At 46.2% G+C, this 12444-nt stretch overlaps 1 protein-coding gene across 1 annotated transcript in view; it reads right to left on the reverse strand.

The window, feature by feature from the left end:
* Nucleotides 1-12040, reverse strand: part of zfc3h1 (zinc finger C3H1-type containing) — a 36466-nt gene extending 24426 nt beyond the window's left edge. The window contains exons 1-14 of the mRNA XM_030365668.1: nucleotides 11314-12040; nucleotides 10397-10879; nucleotides 10059-10234; nucleotides 9699-9845; nucleotides 9244-9598; nucleotides 8788-8996; nucleotides 8185-8308; nucleotides 7994-8088; nucleotides 2396-2572; nucleotides 1982-2146; nucleotides 1360-1497; nucleotides 881-996; nucleotides 531-680; nucleotides 14-188 (exon numbers count right to left, since the gene is read on the reverse strand). Of these exons, the coding sequence (XP_030221528.1) occupies nucleotides 14-188; nucleotides 531-680; nucleotides 881-996; nucleotides 1360-1497; nucleotides 1982-2146; nucleotides 2396-2572; nucleotides 7994-8088; nucleotides 8185-8308; nucleotides 8788-8996; nucleotides 9244-9598; nucleotides 9699-9845; nucleotides 10059-10234; nucleotides 10397-10879; nucleotides 11314-11851 (3048 nt within the window). The 5' untranslated portion in view covers nucleotides 11852-12040. The remainder of the gene's footprint in view (nucleotides 1-13; nucleotides 189-530; nucleotides 681-880; nucleotides 997-1359; nucleotides 1498-1981; nucleotides 2147-2395; nucleotides 2573-7993; nucleotides 8089-8184; nucleotides 8309-8787; nucleotides 8997-9243; nucleotides 9599-9698; nucleotides 9846-10058; nucleotides 10235-10396; nucleotides 10880-11313) is intronic.
* Between the last annotated feature and the right edge of the window lie 404 nt (nucleotides 12041-12444).

The raw sequence follows: 12444 nt of genomic DNA on the forward strand, positions 1-12444 counted from the left end.
ATTCTTCCCCCACCTGTTCCTGGAGCTTCTTGAGCAGAGTGAGGTTGGCGCTGACAACCTTCTCCGAGGCGAGCAGCTGTTCCCTCAGCTTGGCCACTTTGCCCTCGGCAGCGCCCAGAGACTCGCGTTTCTTCAGCTCCTGTTGGAGCAGCTGTCTCAAGATTGCTTCGTCCTTCTGCATGATGGCTCTGGGAGGAACGACACAATCATGCTTGTTTTTTTGGAGAACTGGAGAAATGGAGATTTTTGGTTTGGTAAAAAAAAGAAAATATATATTTTCTCCACTGAACACGGATAGGGAGAAATACCATTTTGCCACAGGAATAACCTTGTTCTTGCTGCAAAATTGATTCAGCATAAATGTTCCATTTATTGTGAAGATTTAATACTCGCAGAAATCAGGAGTAAATTCCAATGTCCCAAGAAGCTTAGCAGATCCCCCCCATTCTGCAGAGACGCTGGCACTCAGCATTCTGCACCCCCCCCACCCCCCACCCCCCCGGGCACTGAGCCGAGGGCGCGGGCCGTACCGGTGTTTGGTGAGCCTCTTCTCTGTGGCCGAGAGGTGAAGCTCGGCCGAGGCCCTGGAGAACGTGTCCATCTCCGTGTCAGAGGCCGCCGGCGACGCAGAGCCCATGGGGCTGTGACTCGGGTCCTTGAGCAGCCGCTGCTTCTCCCGGCTGGAGACCCCCCCCATCACACACACACACACACAGGTCAGCTTCATACACCAACACTCATACTCTAACAGGGGGTTATCTTTTGGTCCAGGTCAACGGTGTAAAAAGTAGCCAAATAAATACAACTTTTAAATATAAATTCTATGAATTCATTTTTTCCCCAGGAGTGCCTACTGCAGCACTAGATGAGAACACCATACCTTGCAATCTCCTCCCTCAGCTTGCGGTACTCCGTCTTCTTTGCCTCTGGCAGGGCCTCAGGGGTCTTCAGTGGGTTGTTCTCCTTCTCCGAGACCGCCGCTTTCGGCTTCGCCGCCTAGAAGATGACAGAGGACGTCCACAAATCACTGACTGCAGCTCGACTTGGAATGGGGCGGGCGGGCCCTTCCCCTTCTAAACCTCAACCGTTAAAGCAGACATATTATACCACCAGTATGAGTGGGATTAGCCATTAGAAGCTCTTTTTACTATCCGTCATACATCTAGGTGGACACACCCACTTGCGGTATCAGAAGAGGCAGATTTTTGGCTTGTAAACGGCTTGTAATGGCTCATCACACTCACACTGGTGGTATAATATGTCAACTTTAAACACACAAATCCTCAACCACCCAGACGATTTCTCCTACACGGTGATTCTCCACATAGGTATAAATTGATGATGGACTACACCACCCACCTCAACAGTCCTCCTGGCCTCCTTGATCATCAGGTCCAGGCACCCAAAGGAGGACATCGTAGAGCTGGAGGCTTCCGGCTCAGATTCGCTGTCGTCTGAGTCGTGGAGCTGCACCACCACCGGCCGGTGTCTGGGGAGCTGGAGAGGGGTCAGGGACACAGCGGTGAGCAGACACAACGGACGCAAATGGCTCAAGGAACACAGGGCTTTGACTCCTGCCAAGTTTTGCCCTTTCTGTTGCCCAGGGTTTTTATTCTGGGCACCCCTTCTGAATGTATAACATAATTAAATATTAAAAATAACAAGGGAGGCAACTTATTTTAGTCGATTAATCAAATCATTTTCTGATTCCTTGATCTGAAAAATGTAGTCTTTCAAATGTCATGAATAATAGCAAGTTTACACAAATGCGAGTCTAAAGTGATGTCTTAAATGGGATGGCTTTATCTGACGCATTACTTTTATAATAACCCATGAAGCAAATATTGGAAATAAACTGCAACAATAAGCAGCAAGCATTATTACTTGTACTTGATTAATGACTTACAATATCAATAGATATCTAAATGTATTTGGTTAATTTATTTGGTTTTCATTTGCCATAATTCTACCAGTGTCGTACCACGAGAGGGGGCCTGGGGACGTGGTGGCCTCTGCTGAACTTGGGTGCCCGCGCCTGGGGCACGGCGTTCAGGTTGACCATGCTCAGGTTGCCCCTGGGTGGTAGCTGGACTCCAACAGGGGCCGGGGCTTTAGGAGAAGGAGGCTCGCTGTCTGGGCTCTCCTCCTGTAGAGTGAGCGATAGAGAGAAATAGTACAGACACAGAAACATAAGACATTTGGAGGTGTGACCTAGGGTTAAAAAAACAAGGAAAAAAAGGCGGCTTGGTTCTAATGGCTATGCAGCGTCTTTGATCAAGGCACCTATGACTAAAGCTGGTAAGAGAGTTACGTCCTAGCAGAGTTCAGGGTGTGAGGGTGAAAGGAACACAGACAACATCAGGTATCTGCCACAGAGACAGAGAGAGCGTCATACCCCAGGCCCAGGGACCCTCTTGTTGGCCATGGACATCAAACACGTCTCCCGGAGCAGCATCTCCTCCTCTTCCTCCTCATCCGCAAACGGAGGTTTGGGAGGCAGTGACTCTTCCGGAGGGGGAGGTGGGGGGGGAACACCGGGAAGCATGTGGGGGAGGAACTGCTGCACCAAGTTCTACATAGAGGCGGAGAGATGAGGAACATGAGGAGGACCGCACACCAGTAGCATCACACCGGGTTCACACGCCACCTTGTGGTGGGGAGACCTCAGTCCATTTCATTTGACGTATAATAATCAAATGGTACAGTAGTTCCATGAACAGGCCTTAACCCATTGGCGCCGGATGCTGCGTAGCGCAGCATAGCCCCTCCTGCCGGTTGCTGCATAGCGCAACATAGGCTTTCCTGCCGGTTGCTGCGTAGCGCAGCATTTTGTACACGTGCTGTTTTCATGACGAATGCAGCATATAACTCACTCTGGTTGGTTAAAAATACACATGGGGTGGGTCTTAAGGCTTTGGTAAAGATCAGGAGACCACCAAAACGAACTTTGGTTGGCTGAAAATACCGTCAATCAATCATATAGCCACGCGATATTCTATGTTTGTTTTTAGCGACGCGTCTAGCTGGCGACCGAGAAGTAGCAATGAACATGGAGGATTTTGATAGCGATGGCAGTGATATTGTCATAGAATTCAAGGGATTTGAGTATGAGAATGAGGACGAGAATGATTTTGTGCCGGTTGGTCCACTGGATCGGGCACAGAAGTGGGAATGTTTGGACACCGAAGGAGAGGAGGAGGATGACTTTCGGGGATTCCAGGTGGACTGGAGAACCGGCAATTACCAGCCTCGGAAAACAAAGACATTCTCTCGCACACCGGGGGTGAAACAACCGATCCCCTTGGATGCTAGCGCACTCGATGTGTTTTCCAGGATCTTTGCCGATCAGCTGTGGGACACGTTATTGACCGAAACGAATCGGTACGCGCAACAGGTACGAGCTCAGACCCCCACGACCTCAAGTGGACCCCGGTCCCGAAAACAGAAATGAAAACATTCCTCGGGCTGTGTCTTTGCTTTGGAATTTTAAAGCTACCAGCACGCCGCGATTACTGGAGGCAAACTAAGTGGCTCTACCAAACAAATGTCAAGGGACCGTTTCGACATGATCTGGAGGTAAATATTTATGTTTTCTTTTCTTGTGCTCTCTTCCGAGTTCCATTCTCTTCTCTTAGAAAACGGAATGGCCAGTAATGATAGTGGTGCTATAGCCATTACTAATGGTGATGATGGTTGACATTGAATAAATACAATGATGTTAGTTATAAATACAATAATGGAATAATGAATAAATAGTAATACAATTATGAATATAAATACTATAAATAACATAATACAAATAAACACAATGATGGAAATAAATGTCAGGCTCAAATTCTTTGTCATATATGCATTTTCAGATATCTCCATCTAGAAGATAACGTGGACCCTGCCTTGGATAAATCCGATAAGTTGTGGAAGATCCAGAGGTTCATGGACCTCCTCTTGCATCAGTTCCAGGCCCTCTATGAGGTCAATGGGTTTGTGAGCGTGGATGAGTCCATGGTAAAATACAAGGGACGCCTTGCCTTCCGGCAGTACCTCCCCATGAAGCCGGTGAAGTGGGGGATAAAGGTGTGGGTCATGGCAGAGAGCAATACAGGCTACGTAAACAATTTTCAAGTTTACACAGGGGCCATTGCAGGCAAGACCGAGACAGGCCTGGCTTACCGGATTACGTCCTTGGGCGCTACTCATCCTGTAGCGACCGGCAGCAGGTGTTCGTTTGTCCGCGTTTTGTTTTTGCTTTGTTTTGTTTGTTTGATGTACTGAAAGTTCCCTTTTTTTTTATTCAATCGTTGATGGAAATGGACTAAATTCGATTGTTCATTCAAGCAGTCGCCATGGAGATACTTAACGCTGTCATCTTATGGACCTTATGGATTTATTATGTCCAAGGCGTACGTAACCAGCAATACGAGCCGGTAAGGACATACTCCCGGGAATGTTTAATGCGATGGGACAATCCGAGCATGGGGGATTTATACTTGGACCCGCTTGTAACTGAAGACATTCTAGCCGAGATCTCTAGGCACAGGTCACCTGGAAATGATCGTAAAAACGTTTGCAAGGAGAGGAAACGGGGGAGGAGAGGTGGCGTCCGACTCAGGTTAAAACGCCAAAGATTGCGCCGTATTCCGCTCCCATCCATAATACTTGCAAACGTCCAGTCGCTCAGAAACAAGACCGATGAACTACAAGCAAATTCGAACTATTTACATGAATACAGGAACGCCTGTATTATGGCCTTCAGTGAGACGTGGTTGTCGTCCAGAGACTCCGATGCTGATTTATCGATCAGCGGCTTTGGGGCGCCTGTCAGGTTGGACAGGGACGCCGAATCTACGGGGAAATCTCAGGGTGGTGGTGTGTGCGTATATATTAACCAGCGGTGGTGCAGCAACATCACCGTCAGGGAATCAATATGCACAGCTGACATCGAATTGCTATCTATCTCTGTTCGCCCGTTCTATCTCCCAAGAGAATTCCCCCAGATATTTGTGACTGTAGTGTATATTCACCCCAAGGCTAACACACAAACTGCTGCCGATACTATTCACAAGGTGATTCAAAGACTTCAATCACTTTCCCCGGATGCCCCGTGTCTCCTTATGGGAGATTTTAACAACTGCAAACTCTATCCTCTATCAATGCGTCACATGCCCAACTAGGAAAAACAAGACTTTGGACATGTGCTATGGCTCAATTAAGGAGGCTTACAAGGCCTCCCCTCTGCCCCCCCTTGGTTCCTCAGATCACCGTGCTATCCATCTCACCCCTGTGTACAGACCTGGGCTTAAGAGGGGGAAAGTAAAAACTAGAGAGATTAAGGACTGGAATGATGAGTCTGTTTCTAAATTACAAGGTTGTTTTGATTGCACCGATTGGAATGTCTTCAAGGACTCTGCTTCAGATATTGATGAGCTGACTGACACTGTATGCTGTTATATCTCTTTTTGTGAGGAGTCTGTTATTCCTACAAAACATGTAAAAGTGTATGCAAATAATAAGCCGTGGGTCACTAGTTCCCTGAAACAAGTGCTTATGAAAAAACATAGTGCTTTTCACAATGGGGATGAGGATGAAAATAGAGAGGCAACTAAGGAGGTCAGAGCAGAAATCAAGAGGGCTAAATTACAATATAAAAATAAGATAGAGGAGAGACTGGGTAGTAACAACTTGAAGGCAGCATGGGATGGTGTTAAAAGAATGACAGGTTTGCATAAAACACAAAACAAGCCATTCCATATCCCAATGTATAAGAGTGATAGCGATTTATCTGAAGCATTGAACACTTTTTTTTCACGTTTTGATATTCATGATTTTTCAGATGAACATAAGAAATTAACTGAGGAGCAAGCTCTGGTAAAGTCCACACTCTTCTCAATTACACAAGAAGATGTTAGGTCAGTATTTAAGAGAAATAAGGTCAATAAAAGTCCGGGTCCAGATGGCATTACTGGGAGATTGTTAAAGTGCTGTTCAGAACAGCTCTGCGGGGTGTTCACTGATATTTTTGAGATGTCCTTGGAACAGAGAAGGGTCCCAAAGGCATGGAAGGAGTCCATTATTGTTCCAGTGGCAAAGAGCAACACTACAAAGAGTTTAAATGACTTCAGGCCAGTGGCATTGACCTCACTGGTCATGAAGTCATTCGAAAAGATTGTGAAGTGTCTTTTGTTGTTAAGGGTGGGTGAGGCCCTGGACCCAAGGCAATTTGCATACAGGGCTAGAAGAGGGGTGGAGGATGCCCAGATTACACTACTAAATCTCCTGTACAGCCATCTAGATGGTCCGGGCACACACGCTAGGCTTTTGTTTTTAGATTTTTCTTCTGCTTTTAATACTATCCAGCCACATGTTTTAGTTAGTAAACTACTATCAGAATTTAATCTTGAGAGTAATCTTGTGAGCTGGATTATGGATTTCTTAACAAACAGAACACAACGAGTAAAGGTAAATGGTTGTCTCTCGGAAAGGCGTGTCTCTTCCACTGGCTCTCCCCAGGGTTGTGTACTTTCCCCTCTACTGTATATCCTCTACACTAATGACTGTAGAAGTCAACATATAAATAGACACATCCTGAAATTTGCTGATGACACAGTTATTGTTAGTTTACTGCATAAGCATGAATCTCAGCATGGTCCAGTGGTTGATGAGTTTGTCAGTTGGTGTGACAAGTCTTTTCTTCAGCTTAACATCTCAAAGACAAAAAATATGGCCATTGATTTTAGAAGAAACCAATCTTGTTCTCCACCACCTACATACATAAATGGAAACTGCATAGAGATGGTTGACCAGTATAAATATCTGGGAACAATGATAGACAATAAACTCAAATTTGACGTTAATACTGATACTATTTGCAAGAAGGGGCAACAACGATTGTACTTCCTTCGGAAGCTTAACTCCTTCAATGTCGATAAGGTTATGTTGTCTTTATTTTATAAATCTTTTATAGAATCTGTTCTCACTTTTTCTTTTATTGCCTGGTATGGGGGCATCAGCCTTAGGGACAAAAACAACCTCAGCCATATTGTGAAGGTGGCTGGGAAGTTGATTGGCTGTCCACAAGTATCCTTGCTGAACATTTATCAGAAGCAGGTTACTAAGAAAGCATTGTCTATATTGGACAATAATAATCACCCCCTTCATTGTTCATTTGAGGCCCTTCCCTCAGGCCGGAGACTAAGAGTCCCTCTTTCTAAGTCCAATAGGTCAAAGAACTCTTTTATTCCTAGCGCAATTCGTTTGCTAAATTTGCACAATTCTTTGCACATACCTGTAAATGTATTTGAATCAGATGACTAGATAAGTATGACAATTATTAGCCCGTGTCTATCTCCTTGTTGTGTGTCCTTGTGTATATTGTGTTTTTATGTTTTTATGTTTTTATGTGTACCTGACTGCAAGACAAGTTTCCCTTTTTGGGACAATAAAGTTAAACTGAACTGAACTGAACTGTCATACCTGGCTAAACCGTATTTTGGGTCAAACTTGTGTGTTTACATGGACAACTTTTACACCAGCGTGAAGTTGTTGCTGGATCTGCAGGTCAGGGGTGTGCCTTTACAATGCTTTGGTTAAAATGTTATTTGTTGTATTTTATATCATTGATTTATACTGTTTTTTCTTCTTAATCTTGTTTTGAGAATGTTTTTAAAATGTTGCTGTTATGGTTGTGCTCAGGGAGCATGTTTTAATAAAACCTGTAGTTCTTACCTTTAAAGTGCTTTTTATTTCATGTTTCTAGGTGCTCCAGAGGCTTAGATATTAAGGTTTATGTAGACGTTGACAATTCTTACTATTTTCTCAGAAAAACCTCAGGAAATGAGGTTCTTTTTCCCTAGAATAGCATAGGATTTTAGCAGGCGTTTTTAGCAGGCGTTTTAGGCATAAATGGGTTAATGGAAAGAAAAATTATCACAGTCCTTTTGGACACTGAAGTCCGCGACAAAAGCAGACTGAACCATTATGAGCATTGGGATCATACCATTCCGAAGTGGGTGGAGTCTGCAGGGTAGCAGGGCAAGTAAGACATGGATGGGAGGTACTCCGTGGACAGGGGGTGGTGCGCTGGCGAAGAGGCTGTCGAGAGACAAGTACCAAACATTTCACGACTTGAATGCATCCGGTCACCACGTCACAATCGACCCACACACTTGGGACTTCAAAATAACTCACCTGGTGATCCAGTCTCACTGTCTGTGTCCATGGCCACCTCGTCATAGTTGTCGTACTGGTAGAGGTTACCCGAGGCATCCAGGCCCTGCTTACTCATCGACTTCCTGTGTTCCCTGTCTTTCGACTGAAGAAACAAGGCAGAGCCCATCTTAGCCGGGGTCGCATGCCATTCAACGTGCTTTACTACAACGGCATACAGAGGCCGTCGTTTTAGCGGCCCTTCGTACGATCGACTGATATATCGGCCGGCCGATATTTGCTTCTTTTTTTTACGGGTGTCGTCATCGGACGATAATTTTCGCTGATTTATTTGTTTATATTCTTCCAGGCATGATTTACAGACAGTTCAATAAATGTTCCTTTTTCCAATTGAGACTTGTAACATTTGCTATCATCATTGAGTAATTTTTATGATGTCAATTGAGGGAGCAAAAGCAGTATCGGCTCCAAGAAAATCGGCAGAAGAAAATTGGTATTGGCGTATCGACCATCGGCTACGGCTGATGAAAAGAAATTGGTATCGGCCCTGAAAAATCGATACGGGTCGATCCCTAGTACATGGCGGCCAGCCATGGGGGAGGGGGGCGCCACCAGGCGTCTTACCTTGCTGCGGGCCTGGGCCTTGCCTCCGACCAGCTTCATGAAGCGGTTGTACTGCTCGTCCTGGTTGGACAGGTCGCGGATCTTGCGGATCTCCTCCTCCCGCTTGCTGCGCTCCTCGTCCTCCAGCCTCCGCTTCTCCTCCTCGCTCTGCTGCTGCAGCTTCCACGTGCGCAGCTGCTGCTTGCGGGCCGCCTGCTTGGCCGACGAACCTGGGAGGGAGGTGCGGTGGTCAGCTGTGTCGTGTGCGGTCACACCCAATGTCGGAAATCAACGAAATGGGGAAGTTTGATAGATGGAAAGTCTGACTTTGACAGAATCCGTTCAAATTAATAGGCAGAATTAATACAATTCTATATAATCTATTCCGATATATTACTCATACAATACACTTCTTTTCTATGACAGAAACAGCATGTGGTTGTTTTTTTACAGAGGCGAGGAGAGCTCAGGACCCACCTGGGCTGATCATCTTCTTGGCCAGGGGAGCCTTTCCTGGGGTTCGGCTTCTCTCCGCGGCCAACTTGGAGACGGGCTTGGCTCGCTCTCTCTCTAAGGGACTGGCTCGGCCCCGGTCCATGAGCCTGGCAGCAGGAGGCCTGAGCCCGGGCTTGGCAGCAGGCCTGCCAGGGGTCCTGCCTGCAGGCCTGGCGGCAGCGGTCCTTGCTGCAGACCGGGCCCTCTCCCGGGCCCTCTCCAGGGGCATGACCCTGGTCCTGGCCCTCTCCGCGGCCGCTGCGGTGGAGGCAGACCTGGTCGTGACTCTGGGCCTTCCAAGGGTGGCATTCCCTGGGATCATACCTAAATTCTTGTCCTGCAAGTGGAAATGACCCCAAATGACGTTATTATCATTATGGTTCCTGGGAATATGAAATTACTATTGTACTCCCCATCATCATCATCATCATCGCTACCTGGGAAGCCTTGGTGATGCGCTCCTTGCTCTCCTTCATGACCTGCTGCTCTTTCTGTTGCCATTTCTTACTCGCCGACTGCAACGCCAGGAGCCGGAGCTGCATTTCAGACAGCTCCTCCTCCTCCACTCTCCTGGGAAGACCGGTCTAAAGTACACAACAGGCACAGGTCCTTGGTTACGATCAGACGAGTCGACTTTATTACATATTCATTAACATGACCATGAAAATTCTTTGATTTTTAACATCATATGTCGCCAAACTAGAGCACATTATGTTTGGGGACATGATTATTTATATTTGCATGCGTAAGCTGGATGTATATGCATATTATATGGTAAAGTAATGACACTTGTGTACCTTTTCAGGGGAAGTCACCGAGTCTTCACTGGACGTTGACAACTCTCGGCTGAAGTTTGGATTTTTTTCCAGGTCTCCGTGCTCCTCTTCCTCTGCACAGCCGAAACATTCATCCAGCACAATCAGGTCTTCTCCAGGAAGCATTGCTTCTGCATGATTGGGGCCTTCTCCATTTCCTGTGAGGACAAAACAAATTCAATGACCTGATCCTGCTATTTCACAATAAGATTTATCTAGAGCCCAATTAGTCGTCGGCCAGTCAAGGTCAACATGTTTAGATAAACAGCCACTTTGATCCACAGACAACAAGACACCCGTGTGGTGAGATGGTAACAAACCTCTGAGACAAGCAGGGACTTGAACCACGTCACCCTCCGGGCCGTCCGCCTGCTGAGCTTGCCCCTGTTCCACCTCCTGTCCAACACCGTTCTCCTCTTCTAGTTTCTTCTTCAATGCGTCCAATTCGAGCGGAGTGAGCAGCTTTTGGCGCAAGGGCTTAAGATTGAAAGCCTGGAATACTTTCTTCTCAGTCCTCTGTGGGTCGGCCGCCTCCTCGATGGCACTGTGACTCTGAATACTGGCGGGTTCTGCTTCGGTTCTTTGCACTGTAACATTGGCAAGAATCTCTGGCGGCGGCTGGTCTCTGGAGGGGGAGTCTCTGGGCTCTAGGGCCTTGGATTCCTGCTTCCGGATGCATTCTAGCTCCAGCTGGATCTGTTTGTACTTTGATAGCAGGTCCTCAAAGCTCTCGTCCATCACGTTTTCGGATTTCGCAACACTGTGCCCTGGTTTTCTCACCTGAATCGGCCAGGGCTGCTTTTCTGTGTCAACAAAGTCGTCAAGGAACATGAATACTCAAAGTTTGTATTTATATAATGTACATATCTTAGTTTAAGGGTCGGGAACCTTTAGTACAGGAAGAGCCTGTTTCACATTTCTTTATACTTTTGCTAAAACGTTGGTCTAACGTTTTTAAAGTTGGATGAAGTAAAAATAGGTTACATATAAATAAAACAATGATCGGGAAACAAAAACATTGACTCTGTCTGGAACCCTGCTCGTGGGGGGACCACCAGACGTACTTTCGACCTAGTAGCTAACCAACCATTGGTGGGACCACTAGACTTACTTTCACCCTAGTAGCTAACCAACTATTATTCATTATGCCCTTTATAGATTATCTCAAGTAGTAAGACAAGGCACTTTAAGTTCAAAATGCAGAGTCCCCTTCAAACATACGTTATGAATAGGATACGTTTTCTAGGAGGAGATTCGTTCTTGTTGAGTTGGAGCTCTCCAGGTCCATAACGTTCAGATGGCGGTCTCAGATTGCCCGCACCGCGACCTGCCCCAACGCCTTCGCCCCAGATTGGTCTGCTCCAGTCGTCGCGTCCCCCAGGCGGAACAGCCCTGTGCCTATACCTCCCCAAGGCGTTGTGACTTCGTTCCCAGAAGCCTGATCGTTGGTTCAAGTCCATGTGCGGTGGACCAAGCCCCGGCGGGGGAGGTCGATCAGGCCCACTAGGCCCACATTGCTGTCGGTGGCTCGGGGGGAAGGGTCCGAGCAAATGAGGTCCGAAGTCGAATGGCATTAAATGTCGAAAATCTGGCGGCGGGTGTGCCATTAGAGGCAACAAATTATGTGTATGATGGTGGTTTAGCCTCCTAGAAGAATCAACGCTTGGCCTACCGCCGCAAAGCTCGACAGGCAAATTTTCCTCGGTGTCATCATCACAGATCTCTCCGTCTTCTAGTTCCCCTTCTTCCCGCGGAGAACGATTGCTTGTAGCCATTTTCTAACGAAATAAGACTGTTCCTAGATATGTCGTGTCATCGGCGAGCCTGTTCGTTATTATGATATGGGGCTTATCGGTATCAAATGAACACAAATCTAGTCATCTATACAACTCGGTGACGGAACGCTAGCTTGCTTTAGCTACCCCCCTCGTTCTCTCTTTGGTCTTACCTCGTTCTAGCATCGCGATAGTTGCCCAATACTGAAAGTAAGGGCGCGTCACAGTAGACGTTGCGCAAGTCGAAATCCACACACATTCTTTCTAAAGACATCGAGTTTTTTTTAAAATGTATATTATTTCAATATATACGTCACCTTTTTGAGAGATGAATATAATACCTAAAACAAACGGCTATAGCGAAAATATAATCTATTTATATACTATATATGTTTGTTATTATTGTATATAAAATATGTAATGAAAATAACAAACATTTGATCAGGAAGGTTAAAGAGGCCCTGTTTTTAGGTTTTGTGTATTTCTGTATACCTTCAGTATATTAACAGAAATAGTTTTGAATAAAATCAAAGTCGTTTTCCAAGGGTAACTTTCCCGTGCATATTTCTAACACCCAGACTCAGTTAATAAAT

This window comes from Gadus morhua, chromosome 9, assembly GCF_902167405.1.
Source record: "Gadus morhua chromosome 9, gadMor3.0, whole genome shotgun sequence".
Taxonomy (NCBI): domain Eukaryota; kingdom Metazoa; phylum Chordata; class Actinopteri; order Gadiformes; family Gadidae; genus Gadus; species Gadus morhua.